The sequence below is a fragment of the Neomonachus schauinslandi genome, chromosome 5 (assembly GCF_002201575.2).
Source record: "Neomonachus schauinslandi chromosome 5, ASM220157v2, whole genome shotgun sequence".
NCBI classification, from domain to species: Eukaryota; Metazoa; Chordata; class Mammalia; order Carnivora; family Phocidae; genus Neomonachus; species Neomonachus schauinslandi.
Window position 1 is genome coordinate 166,300,916 of NC_058407.1, and position 12,194 is coordinate 166,313,109.

General features: G+C 55.8%; 1 protein-coding gene across 2 annotated transcripts in view; it reads right to left on the minus strand.

Moving 5' to 3' along the window:
- Positions 1-886: 886 nt before the first annotated feature.
- The window catches only part of GTF2IRD1 (GTF2I repeat domain containing 1), a 68,642-nt gene continuing 57,334 nt past the window's right edge, over positions 887-12,194 (minus strand). For both annotated transcript variants that reach the window (XM_044915132.1, XM_044915131.1), the window contains exons 22-26: positions 8,782-8,859; positions 6,776-6,968; positions 4,538-4,575; positions 2,245-2,381; positions 887-1,075 (exon numbers count right to left, since the gene is read on the minus strand). In XM_044915132.1, coding sequence (XP_044771067.1) covers positions 1,007-1,075; positions 2,245-2,381; positions 4,538-4,575; positions 6,776-6,968; positions 8,782-8,859 — 515 coding nt within the window. In that variant the 3' untranslated portion in view covers positions 887-1,006. The remainder of the gene's footprint in view (positions 1,076-2,244; positions 2,382-4,537; positions 4,576-6,775; positions 6,969-8,781; positions 8,860-12,194) is intronic.

Genomic DNA, 12,194 nt, shown 5'->3' on the forward strand with positions numbered 1-12,194 from the left:
TCTGCCCCACTCACCCCTTCAGCTGGGCTCTGCCCAGCCCGCTGAGCATCCTCACCGAGCGCTAATCTCACCTCCAGCCACTCCCTGTTCCTGGAACGCCCGGTCTCGGGCAGCCTCCCAGCCTTGGCACAAGTGACTATCCTAGATCATGGTCCTGTCCTCCCCGTCCCGCGTTGCCCTGCCAACCCCAACTGTGCTCTTCAAGTCTCCGCTTCAGAGATGGTTCTAGATTCGGTGCTGCCTTGTGCTCCCAGGGGACCCTGCCTCCCCCGCCTCAGTGAACGGGGCCGCTGCCCACTGTCGGGCCCTCTTGACCTGTCCTTCTGCCTTCAGTCTTAACCCTTCCTTCATCTTCTCACCTGCCACCAAAGTGGCCTTGCTGAAACACAGCTGTGACCCATCACTCTGCTCAGATGCCCTTGAGCTCTATCAAAAATCCGCCCCACCCCTCCGGGCCCAATCCAGAGCCCCTCGGCCAGGGTGCCTTCTCTCCAGCCACGGAGAGTCCAGGCTTGATGATCATACTTAACGCTTGAGACGTCCCCTGCTAATTCACCAAGACAGCCCCCTTCCACCCTGTGCGCTCCCTGAAGCCAGGGTGTCAGTCTGCCACCTGGCCTTCCGTGCCACCTCATTGGGAGGCCACGCGGCCCCAGCGGCAGAGAAATGAGAGAAGTCTGTCCCCAGACAGCAGGGCCCAGCGGTCAGGGACATGGCCTCTGCTCTGGCAAGGAAGGAGGACCTTGGCAGGCCGTCTGAGCCGGGTTTCCTGACCTCATCCCAGTGACAGTTGTAATTCCAAACGAGAATACGCAGAAGTTATGAGCAAGGGCCAGGCTTTTTTTTTTTTTTTTTTACTTATTTAAAAAGGCCTTGGTGGCAGGAATATAGTGTAAAAATCATTGGAAAAACTAAAAGGCATCGATACATATCCGAATATACACTTTGTACATAAATTACATTTCCTTTAGTCTTTCTGAGTGAGGTCCTGATTCAGCACTGAGGTCTAGTAATTCAGAGGTCCCGGGAGCTGCACGTTCAGGCCGGCATAGTCCACCATGTACATTGGCCATTGCTAGAGAGAGGGGGACAAACGGTCTGGGTTAGGACTCCGGGTGACACGGAAAGACCGCCAGACCACTTAGCAATGCTTTCTGAAGGGCCTTCTCAGATGCGATTCATTTTGAGGCACTGAAGGTCCAGAGAGGGGAACATGACCTGTCCAAGGTCATGCAGTTCACTGATGCCCATGGAGCCTGGGCTCAGGCCTTCCGACCTGTTCCCACCTGTGTCCCAGGGGCTATTCATGTGGACCAGACAAAATTGAGGAGTGGCTCAGAACAGGTGGTCATCCCCACACACTCAGCCCCCTCCGGGCCTTATGCCCCAGAAAGTCTGTCCCCCTCCCTCCAGGCCGCCTCTGCCTGGCCCACAAGGCCTTCCCCACTTCCGCAAGGCTCTTGGATGCGGGAAGAGCTAGGGACCCCGTGGACGCACTCCTAGGTGGGGAGAAAGGTACGGCCTGAACTTTGGGTTTTTTTTCCAGGAAGCGGTTAAAGGGGGGGCACAGTCAAACGATAAATCCCCAAATCATTTTCAAAGGTGCTCCAATATTCTCCCCATAGGACTCAGGATTTCAAAGCTAGTATTTTGAAGTCAGAAAGAACTGTCATGCGTGTGTGCCCCTCATGGGGTTTTCCTCTTGGATGGGAGAGAACCCAGGCCAACCACACGGTGGGACGGGAGGGGGCTGCAGGTGGGTCCTCCATCACGGCTGACCGCAGTGAGGCCACCAACTAGCCGCTGACCCCTACTTCCCTCCTCCACACCCTGCGGGTAACACCTACACCTCACAGGGCTGTGGTGGGGCCCGGAGCTCGTGAGGTGAGTGCAGAGATTAACCTAGCCTCTGACAGCCCGGGAACCGAGAGTCTGTCTGCTCGGGGTCCTGTTCTGGTACCGCCCAGGGGAGCCCCCTACCCTCTCCCGGGCTCCCGCTTGCCCACCTGCCCAGCGGAGGTGTGACTTCCTGGCCCGGGGGCTCGTGAGCAGCCGATGACAGGGCTGGACTATCTCTTGAGGAGATCGGGCAGACGTGTCTGCAGCCCTGAGGCTGCGGAGCCCCACTCAGGGCCCAGTGCTTCCCTGCACCCCAAACCCACGCCCCAGAGCAGACAGCCCTGCCCGCGTGCGGGGTGAAGGCCAAAGAGCCGAGCGGTCAGGTCCGGATCTGTGCAACTTTACCACGAGTGAGATCTGGTTAGTGGACGCCACGGACTCCGGGTTAGAGGATGAGGAGGAGGAAGACGAGGAGGAGGAGGAGAAGGAGTTCCCTTCGGAGACCCGCTTTCTCTTGCGCTTGGGAATGCCGCTGTCTTTGGCTGGGGGAGAAGAGGTTGCTGCTGGGTCTCGGCTTCGAACCCCTCGGGAGAAGGCTTTTGTTTTCAGGTTTCAAGCCCCCTTCTCGGCATTCAAGGCTCCAGACCCCCCCCAGACCACCCCCCTCTCCCCCGCCGGTGGCCGAGGCCCAGCCCTCCAACCTCTGTCCTCAACCAGGCCCCACAGCCCCGTGGCTCTCCTCCCTGCCTTTGCTAACATGAGCCTCACCCCCCCAGGTGTGCCCCCCGAGCGGGCTCAGTTCAGGCCCATGTCCTCCTTATGTCATCCGCAGACCATCCAGCCTGTGGGGGCCGGCCTCCCCAGAACTCCCAGGGCCCAGCATTCTGCAGTGAAGAGCTCGGCCTCGGGCCCTGGAGAAAGTCACTTCAAGTCACTCGGACTTGTGCCTTCATTTCCTTGCGAGTGAAATGTTGAGGGGGACCCAGGCTCCCGTGGGTAATATGCCTGGGCCCCCAGAAATACTCAGCAACTGAGAGCTGGTATCCATATTGTCGCTACTGTTAACTGTGGATGTGTGATGACCCCAACCTGAGAATGCTGACAGATGACAGTTCACAGCACGCAGTGTCCCCGGGGAAAGAGACTCAGGTTTATAGTCAGAAGTCCCAGATTCCAATTCCCATTACTGCCAACCCTTGCTGTGTGACCCCGGGCAAATCGATTAACCTCTCTGAGCCTAACGGGGAAAACCGTGTGATGTGAGACTCAAAGGAGGTTACTGTGTATGAAAGAGCCCAGCACCCAGCCCAGCACAGGGCAGGACTCAGCCGGGGTTCTGTTGCTGCAGAATTAAATTGATAGGAATATATGAGACTTAGAAAAAAGATCTGCAACCGTGCACCACACAAGTAGGGTTTGGTGCTTGACTGAGCGGGCCAGGTCACTGAGTAGAAACCAGACTGGGTGATAATCAAATGGCCTGAGGGCTGGCCGAGCCCATGAGGTGGCTGTTTGTCCAGCTGATGAAGAAAAATCAGAGGCTGGGGGTCTGTGACTACGGCATAAACAGACATCCTGGGAAACAGAAGATTCTGGGGGCGGAAGGAGCTCAGCCAGAGAAAAGGGATTTTTGTAGGGGGCCCCACATGAACAGGAAGGCAGAGGTGCTGGCCCAAGGTCACAGCCAACCTGGGGTCACTGGAAGACCCTAAAGATGGCCATGGTGGGAGGGAGTGGTGGATGCAAGTCATGGCGTCTGCCCTCTGAGCATCTGTCCTAAACTCTCCTCCCGACGCCTCGGCAGGGCCTTCTGCATCTCTGCCTTCGACCTGGGAACAGCTCCCAAACCTGTCACCTCCCTACCCGCGAATCTGGTGCCTCACCTGGCCCCCGTGATCAGCACAGGACAGAGGGAGGTGGCTCCTGGCCGGGCTGTGCCACCCTAGGCCGTGCCGTTCTAGGGGGACCTGGACCCAGCTGGAGTTGGGGCCTCAGGTCTCAGGCCAGGATGGGGGCCCATCACGGTCCCCACTAAGCACTTGCTGGGCCTGCAGTTCGGATGGATGGCTTGAGGTGGCCACCAACTCCCCACGTGGCCCCGTCAAGCCCCTTTCCCTCTCTGGGCCTCAGCTTCCCAGCTGCACAATGTGGTTGGGACTAGATCTGTGTATTTTAATCAGCGGCACGCCTCCCAATCACTCTGAGGAATGTTCCGCCGTTTCTACGGTGCATCTTCTCAGGCAGAACCATGGCACCAGATGGCCTCCCAGCTTCCTGTGCACTCAAGGGTTCTAAGAGACAGTGTCTGGTGCAGGTGTGTGCCCTGCAAATGCAGGCAGAATGGTGGGGTACCCCCTCCCACCGGCCCCAGCCAGTCTCGGCCATGCGGCCTGCCTCCCCCTGCTGGTCACACAGCATCCTTCTCCCCCCCAGGTGGCTTCCATGATCCCACTGGCCGCCCCCTCCTCCTGGCTCTAGCCTGCCCCTCCTCATCTCCCGTTGATGTGACACACTCAGCCGTGCTGTGACCGGGCCCCCTCTGGTGGGCACCTGCAGGCTCCCTGTGGACCCACTGGGCAGGGAGCACTATACCCCCTCTGGGTGGTCAGCTACCGACCGCAAGCCACCTGGACCAGATCTACCCACAGACCCTGGTCCCTGAGAGGCAGAGAGGTGGCTTTTCCAGCCTCCGCCTTACCTGGCACCTTGGCGTCATTGCAGATTTCTGCAAAAGGTCTAAAAGGAAAAGAAAGGAGGTGGCAGTTAGAAAAATGGGGTTTCCCCTCTTCCTTCCCACCTGCCCCCTGAAAATGGGCGACACCTCTCACGAGAGGAGATGCTCCCACCGCCGCTGGAGTGTGAGGTAAGACCCGGATGGAAACGGTGGGCATCCCCCCCAGACCAGGCAGTGCCCTGCCAGGCCAATCACCCCTTGGGGCCCGCTTTCCTGGTCTAGAAGTCGAGGGTGTCGCCTGACCAAGTGGTCAGAAATGTGTGCCTAGGGATCCCCAGCTGGTTCAGTTGGTAGAGCATGTGGCTCTTGATCTCGGGGCTGTGAGTTCGAGCCCCACATTCGGTGTGAGATTACTTAAGTAAATAAACTTAAAAAAAGTGTGTGCCTAGATTTATAGAAGTGGATATTCATCACACTATTATTTTTTTATGTATGCGTTAATTTTTATTTTATTGTTTTACTTTTAGCATTCTTTGTATGAACCCCCCCTCCCAAATGAGATGCAGCCTAAATGTCCATCAGAAAAGGACATTATGGTCTATCTATTCAGATGACTGGTCAGTCACTAAAGGGAATCCTCAGGGACGTGGATAATGTTCGAACGTGTACAAGACAGCCAGACAAGAAACAGCAAGTTTTATTTACTGTCTACAGATAAATACTGTATGATCTCAGTTTCATTTGCCACAAATAAAAATCTAATAGGCATTAAAAGAAACGTGGAAATGGGGAAGGAAAGTTCTAGAATGTCTTTGGCGGTTCTTTCTGGGAGGTACGCCTATGGGGGGGGTGAGCATTTTTTTGCTGTGGTTTCTTGCACTGTCTAGTAGTTGCTTCAGGGGGTGGACGGTAGGTGGGAGGGAAAATGCTTTTTATTTGAAACCCGTCTGAATCATTTCATTTTTTTTTTTGGATATATACAAATATTTTAATTCTAAAGCGGCCAATTCTTGGTTTAGGGTTACCGCATCGGGCTCCATGCCCAGCACAGTCTTCTTGAGACTCTTTCTCCCTCTTGCTCTGCCCCCCTACCCCGCTCTCTCTTTCTCTCAAATAAATAAATAAAATCTTAAAAAAATTTAAAACATCAAGCGTAAAATTGAAAAGAAAATGTGCATAGGGGAAAAAGTTAATGCATCACAGTATTAGGCCTGAAGAGGACAGTTACATGGTTGCCTTCTTTTTTTCTACCTTTTCGTGTTTCCCAAGTTTGCTGTGTGTATTTTCTTTTTATCGAGGTATAATTTCTTTTAAAGATTTTATTCATTTATTTATTTGAGAGGGAGAGAGGGAGACAGCACAAGCAGAGGGGAGGTGCAGAGGGAGAGGGAGAAGCAGACACCCCGCTGAGCTGGGAGCCCGATGTGGGGCTCGATCCCAGGACCCTGGGATCTCAACCTGAGCCGAAGGCAGACACTTAACGACTGAGACACCCAGGCACCCCTTTATGGAGGTATAATTGACATATGACATAAAGGACACATAACTGACACATAATTGATATAATAATACCGTGTTAGTTTCAGGTGTTCAACATAACGATTCCATGTTTGTATATATTGTGAAATGATGACCATGTTAAGTCTAGTTAACATCTGTCACCATACAATCTTTTCTTTTTTTTTAAGATTTTTATTTATTTATTTATTTGAGAGAGAGAGAGAGAGAACACAAAGGGAGAGTGAAAGAAAGAAGCAGGCTTCCTGCTGAGCTAGGAGCCCAATGCGGGGCTCGATCCCAGGACCCTGGGATCATGACCTGAGCTGAAGGCAGATGCTTAACAGACTGAGTGACCCAGGCGCCCCAAGAAGATGGTCACCTAGGAAGTGGGTCCTCACCAGACCCTGAATCTGCCACCACCTTGATCTTGGACTTCCCAGTTTCCGGAACTGTGAGAAGTCCATGTGTGTTGTTTATAAGCCTCCTGGTCTGTAGTATTGTGTTACAGTGACCCGGATGGAGTGAGAGAGCTGGGTTTGTGTCCCAGCTGACCCACCATGAAGATGAGAGTGTTAAGCTATCTGTCTCTTGGAATCTGGGCAAGCAAGAGGCACCAGTCTGTCTGTCTGTCCATCTGTCTCCGTCTCTCTCGTCTTCTGGCTGGGACTGCTTTGGAAATTTCCCCACCAGATGCAAGCAGTCCCCTCTCCCATGGCCCCGGCCCATTGTGCCCACCCCGCGCTGGATGCTGGGGGCACTCACTGGAGCTGGTTGATGATGACCATGCGCACGTGCTCTCGGGCCTTCAGGATCTTCTCCAGCCGGTGGATGTCATACGTGTTGGGGTTCCGGAAAGGGATGTCGTCGGGCAGGCCCGTGACCTCGACGGCGTCTGGGCTGTCCCGGATCAGTTTGTACGGGACCAGCACAGGCCTGTTCAGGCCCAGGGCCTCGCCTACAAGACACGGTGGGTCAGTGCGAGGGGAAGAGGTCCCCTGTGAGAGGCCACGCCCCCCGGGGAAAGGGCTGGATCCTGGTATGGTCCAGCTTGGCGGCCACCATACTACAGAGTTTAAAAATCAATACACACACCTTCTTTTTTTTTTAAATCCACTTAGCAAAACTATAAACCTAATACCCAGTGCTCGCAATAAAACAGGCACTTTGGCGCGTGCCTGGTGCAATGTTAAGTGTGCGTACCCAGAACTGATAAACAAGAGATGTGATCTCTGCTTAAGATCTACTATTATGGTAGAAAAACTACAAAGTCCTTACTTAAGTTATTTATGGATGATAGGATAGGGTGTCTTGGGTGTGTTTTCAAAAATTCCGAAGTGTGTACATGGACACTGAAGAAGTCAGGTTGGCAAAATGTTGGTGATCACAGGGGCTGGCTTTGGGTGACGTGGCAGGTCACCAATACCCATTTTCGTCCGTGTCTGAATTTTGATTTCACAATGACAAGTGAAAGAGACGACCCCACCAAACACCAGCAGAGTCGCTTCTCACTCTCAGAACGAAACCCCAACTCCTCGTTAGGCCTGCCCGCCCCTCCCTGTGCACTGGGGGCCTCCCCCGGCTGCTTACCCCAGGCCCTCTGGCCTCCTTGCTGGTCCCCAGTCACCCAGCTGTCCCTGCTGCCCGGCAAGCTTTTCCTGGAATGTGTGTCCCCTCCTGACATTCGAGTCTCTAGTCTTAGCTAACATACGTCCCATCCTCCCAGGGGCATTCCTGCCCCACCCCCCAGGCAACCCCTTAACCTGCTACTGTTTTGTCTTCTCCGTTATCACTCTCTGAAATTCTATTTAAAAATATTTTTTATTACGTCCGTCTCCCTGCTACAATGCAAAATGGAAATAATACTAAATTCATCAAATAAAATGTAATGTATACAGAGCATCTAGCAGAGCTTGGCACTCAATGATCTAGAAAGCTCGCCTGTAACCATATTATTATTATTATTAAGATTTTATTTTATTTTTGAGAATTTATTTTTGGGCGCCTGGGTGGCTCAGTCGTTAAGCGGCTGCCTTCGGCTCAGGTCATGATCCCAGGGCCCTGGGATCGAGCCCCGCATCGGGCTCCCTGCTCCACGGGAAGCCTGCTTCTCCCTCTCCCACTCCCACTGCTTGTGTTCCCTCTCTCATGTCTCTCTCTGTCAAATAAATAAATAAAATCTTTAAACAAAAAAAAAAAAAAAAAAGAATTTATTTTTAAGTAATCTCTACACCCAAGGTGGGGCTCGAACCTGCGACCCTGAGATCAAGAGTTGCACGCTCCACCCACTGAGACAGCCAGGCGCCCCGTAACCATATTATTAATTGTCCCAACTGGGCTCTGCCCTGGCACCCTGGGTGCCTTCACCTAGCATCGCATGGCCCTTACCTATTCCCTGACCACCTCCCTGCACAGATTCCGAGCCCCAGGATGGCAGGGATCGGACGCCCTCCCCCAGAGTCCTCACGGCTAAGTGTGTGTTGGGCAGATGCACAAACAAGCACCTGGCCGTGGGCCATGCATGGCCTCTGCCGCAAGGCCCAGCCCTAGAGCAGCGGAAATGCTGACCTGCAATCTCTGCCCTGGGCGCCCCAGATGGGTTCTTTCCCAATGTTCGGACAGGGAAGTGAGGGGTCAGCTCCCACCAGTCACTGGCAGGGCAGCTGGGGGTGGAACTGGAGGCGGCCAAGGCTGGCTGTAGAGGGAGGGGCTGCCCAGGAAGGCTGGCCCCACAGACCCTGCCCCACAGACCCTACTCCTCATGCACTGACCGTATTTCTCATTGAAGAGCTCCTTCACCTGCTCGCGGAGGATCACCTTCTCCCCTAGTCTGTTGGCGTCATCTTCATCTACGAGAGGAAGACAAGGCGGCCGTGAAGGTGGGCACGGGCCGGCCCCTGGACGGACTCCCATGTGGCATCCCCTGCCCACCGCGTTAATATCAGGCAGCTTTGTTTCTGGCCGTGGTTGTCTGTTCATCAATCCATCCGTCCCCCCTTCCCATATTAGCTGTTCGAGTGTGCTCTCAGAAGGCAGGCAGGGGCTTCTGATGGATGGGGTGGGGTGGGAAGAACTGGCCCAGGCCGGTCTGCTGGATGTGGCGGAAGCACGGGGTGGTGCCAAGGTCACTGGCTGGACTGAGCCGGGCTGCCAGAAACTCACCCCGGCTGCCTGGATGATCCTGAGCCCGAGGCTCGTGACCGGGGAGACAGGCACGCTGCGGGAGCACGGGGGCTGCACACTCTCCCCACCCAGGGCCCAGGGCAGACCTCCGTGGACACCTGCTGTTGGAGCCTGGGCTCCCCTCGCCCGTCTTCAGTCTAAAGTGGCAGTGGGCCAGGTGAGCCCTGAGACAGGGCCTGGGCTGGGCCGGGGACGTGGAGGGTGTGGATGGGATGCAAGGGTCCTGGGGGCAGAGGGGCCTGATGGGCTCGTGCCCTGGGCTGGGGAGGGAGCTGGAGTTCCAGGAAGGGTGCCCTGAGCTGGCCGGGCCTCCGGCAGACAGGGGTGGGAGTGGAGTGGAAGCAGGCGGGGAGCCAGGGCCTGGGAGATGTGGGGCAGAACAGACAGAATGGGTTTGTGGAGAAAAACAACTCCTGTTTTAATCTGGAAAATCTCACAGAACTCAGTTCAAGTTCGGAGGCCAATGCAGGAACTCTGCAGCCCCGCCAGGGAGGAGCCTCCCTCCCCAGTCCGCCTGCTGCCCCTGCTGCCCGGGACTCCTGATGGCCCGCCGTGCCTTGTGTGGTCCCGGTCATGCCCATGCTCCCGACTCTGGAACGAGATCTGCCACATCTCAGAGTTTCTGCATATGTCTCTTCAACCATGACCATCCAGCCACCCGGGTGCTCCTGACACCCTGCACCCCAGGGTCCTCCCTCTCGGGGGAAGTAATGGCCCCATCAGTCGGACCAAGACACTGAACTGAGCCCCCCTTAGAGGCCTCCTTCTTCCCACATCCCCCCCAAACACAGCCCTCCCAGATGGTCTTCAGGACCCCACCGTGGCCAAGAGTCAGCCTGACCCTTCTCCAGGTCCTGAGTGGGCAACCTGACAGAGCCCTGGGCCCAAGGGCCACCTAGAGCCTGTGGGGAGGTGGCAGACGCTGTCCATCTCCCCCTTGGCCACCAGGCATTCCTCTGGTGCCAGGATTCCGCACAGACATGACAGCACCCACAGGACAGGGAAGTATGGCCTGGATTCCCATCGGTGATGCCGGCAGCTCTCCTGGGCACGAGCACGGCCACCCCTCACCACAGCCGAGGACACCAGAGGCTCAGAGAGGTCAAGCAACTTCCCCAAGACCACACAGCTGCCAAGTGCCAGGAACAGTCCATCTGTCTGACCAAGAGCCCCGGGTTCCCCGAGATCTCTGTTTCCCCGTCTGTAGGAAGAAGGGTTGATCCTCAGGTTGTTTCCTCTAAATCTCTTGTCCTATCAGCTCACAGTCCGGAATCTCTGTCTCCCTGGGGCCCGGGGCGGGGCCGACACAGCTGGACCCCACAAAGCCGGCTGGGTTGAAAGGCAGTGCACGGCCCCTCAAGGACGGGCCCTGTAAGTGGCGGCCGCTGTGGCTGGGGACACGGCCGTGTCGTGTCTCCCCTCCCCTGCCTTGGCCTGGAGGCTCCGGCGGCTGTGTGGGTGAGAGGTGCACACCGCGCAGGCCTGAGCCTCACACGGCCCTCGCCCTGGCAGAGGCCACACCAGGCCCCAGAAGGGTAGAGAACCTGAAGCCACGCACCTGGGCTCCTGCTAGCCCTGCCGTGCGGGCGTCGTGGGATGTCCCCTCTCGGGGCTCCTGCTCACTGTCTTGACACGACATTTGTCTGGGCCCAAGATTTCACGAAGACCATCCCATCTGGATGTGGTGCTGCCCCTGGGCATTTAGCAGAGGACAGAAACACAGCCCGGGTCCAAGGCAAGGAATGGTGAGGGACGCTTGGTGACCTACCGGCCTTGATAACTATCAGTGCAGGGCATGTGGGGGGAACCTAACCCAGCTGGGAATCAGAGAGGGCTTCCCAGAGGAGGTGCTGCTGCTGGGTATTAAGCACCTCCTATGTGCACAGCGCCAGGCCTCAGAAAGGGTGCCTCTTGGCTCCTCTCCCCTCTTTGTTTTTACTGATTACTTTTTTAATTTTTAAAAAGTCTTAATTTTTTTGTTTTTATTTAATTTGGAGGAAGGGAGTTCCATTTTTTCTTAAAGGTACTTTTTTTTTTTTTTTTAAGATTTTATTTATTTGTCAGAGAGAGAGACACAGCGAGAGAGGGAACACAAGCAGGGGGAGTGGGAGAGGGAGAAGCAGGCCTCCCGCTGAGCAGGGAGCCCGACGCGGGGCTCGATCCCAGGACCCTGGGCTCATGACCCGAGCCGAAGGCAGACACTTAACGACTGAGCCACCCAGGTGCCCCATCAATGGTACATTTTTGAGTGAAACAGGCGAGGGTAGATTCTGGTGTGGGCTGGAGGGGAGAGAGCCCCTGCCCCGTCTGGGGGCTCACAGGAAATGGGAGGCAGCTCCTCGAGGTGCATGGGCAAAGTCGAACCACAGGTGGAGACGCCCCCAGCCCCCCGTCCCGTGTCCCTGCTCCAGCCCTGAGGGGGAGAGCCAGGCTCCCTGCTGGCCTGGGGCTTCGGTGGGAGCAGCTGTCCCGCTAGCCTGGGCTGGGGCAGGACAGGCCCCGGGGAGCTTTTCCCTCTGAGTCTGGTCTGCTTGTGGGCAAAACAAAGACCAGGAAACTCCCTCCGAGAACACGGGGTGGGGCAGAGAGCACAGTCACTGTGGGCCGTGTGGGGCCGTGTGGGGCTTCGACCATAAACCCAGTCTGAAGGGCAGCCGGGAGTTAAGAGTGTTTACTTGGGTATCTGACGGTTGGGGTTCAAATCCTGTTATTAGCTCGTGACCTTGAACAATTCTCCGAACCACTGGATTTCCTCGTTTGGAAAGTCACTACCACGACAGGGGAGACCAGGTGGGGCTGCCGTTGAGAACCCAGTGCCTGGCATGGCCCTGGGGCCGGTTTTACTGTTCTGAAGCCTGAGTCACCAAACCTATTCGGGGGGACCGGTCTGAGCTCCTCTGAACCCAGGCTGGCTATAAGAACACCGACCGGTGTTGACAAACATTTCAGAATGTTCTCCATTTGGAGATGTCACTGTTAGGGCTCCATGTGGAGTGTGGGT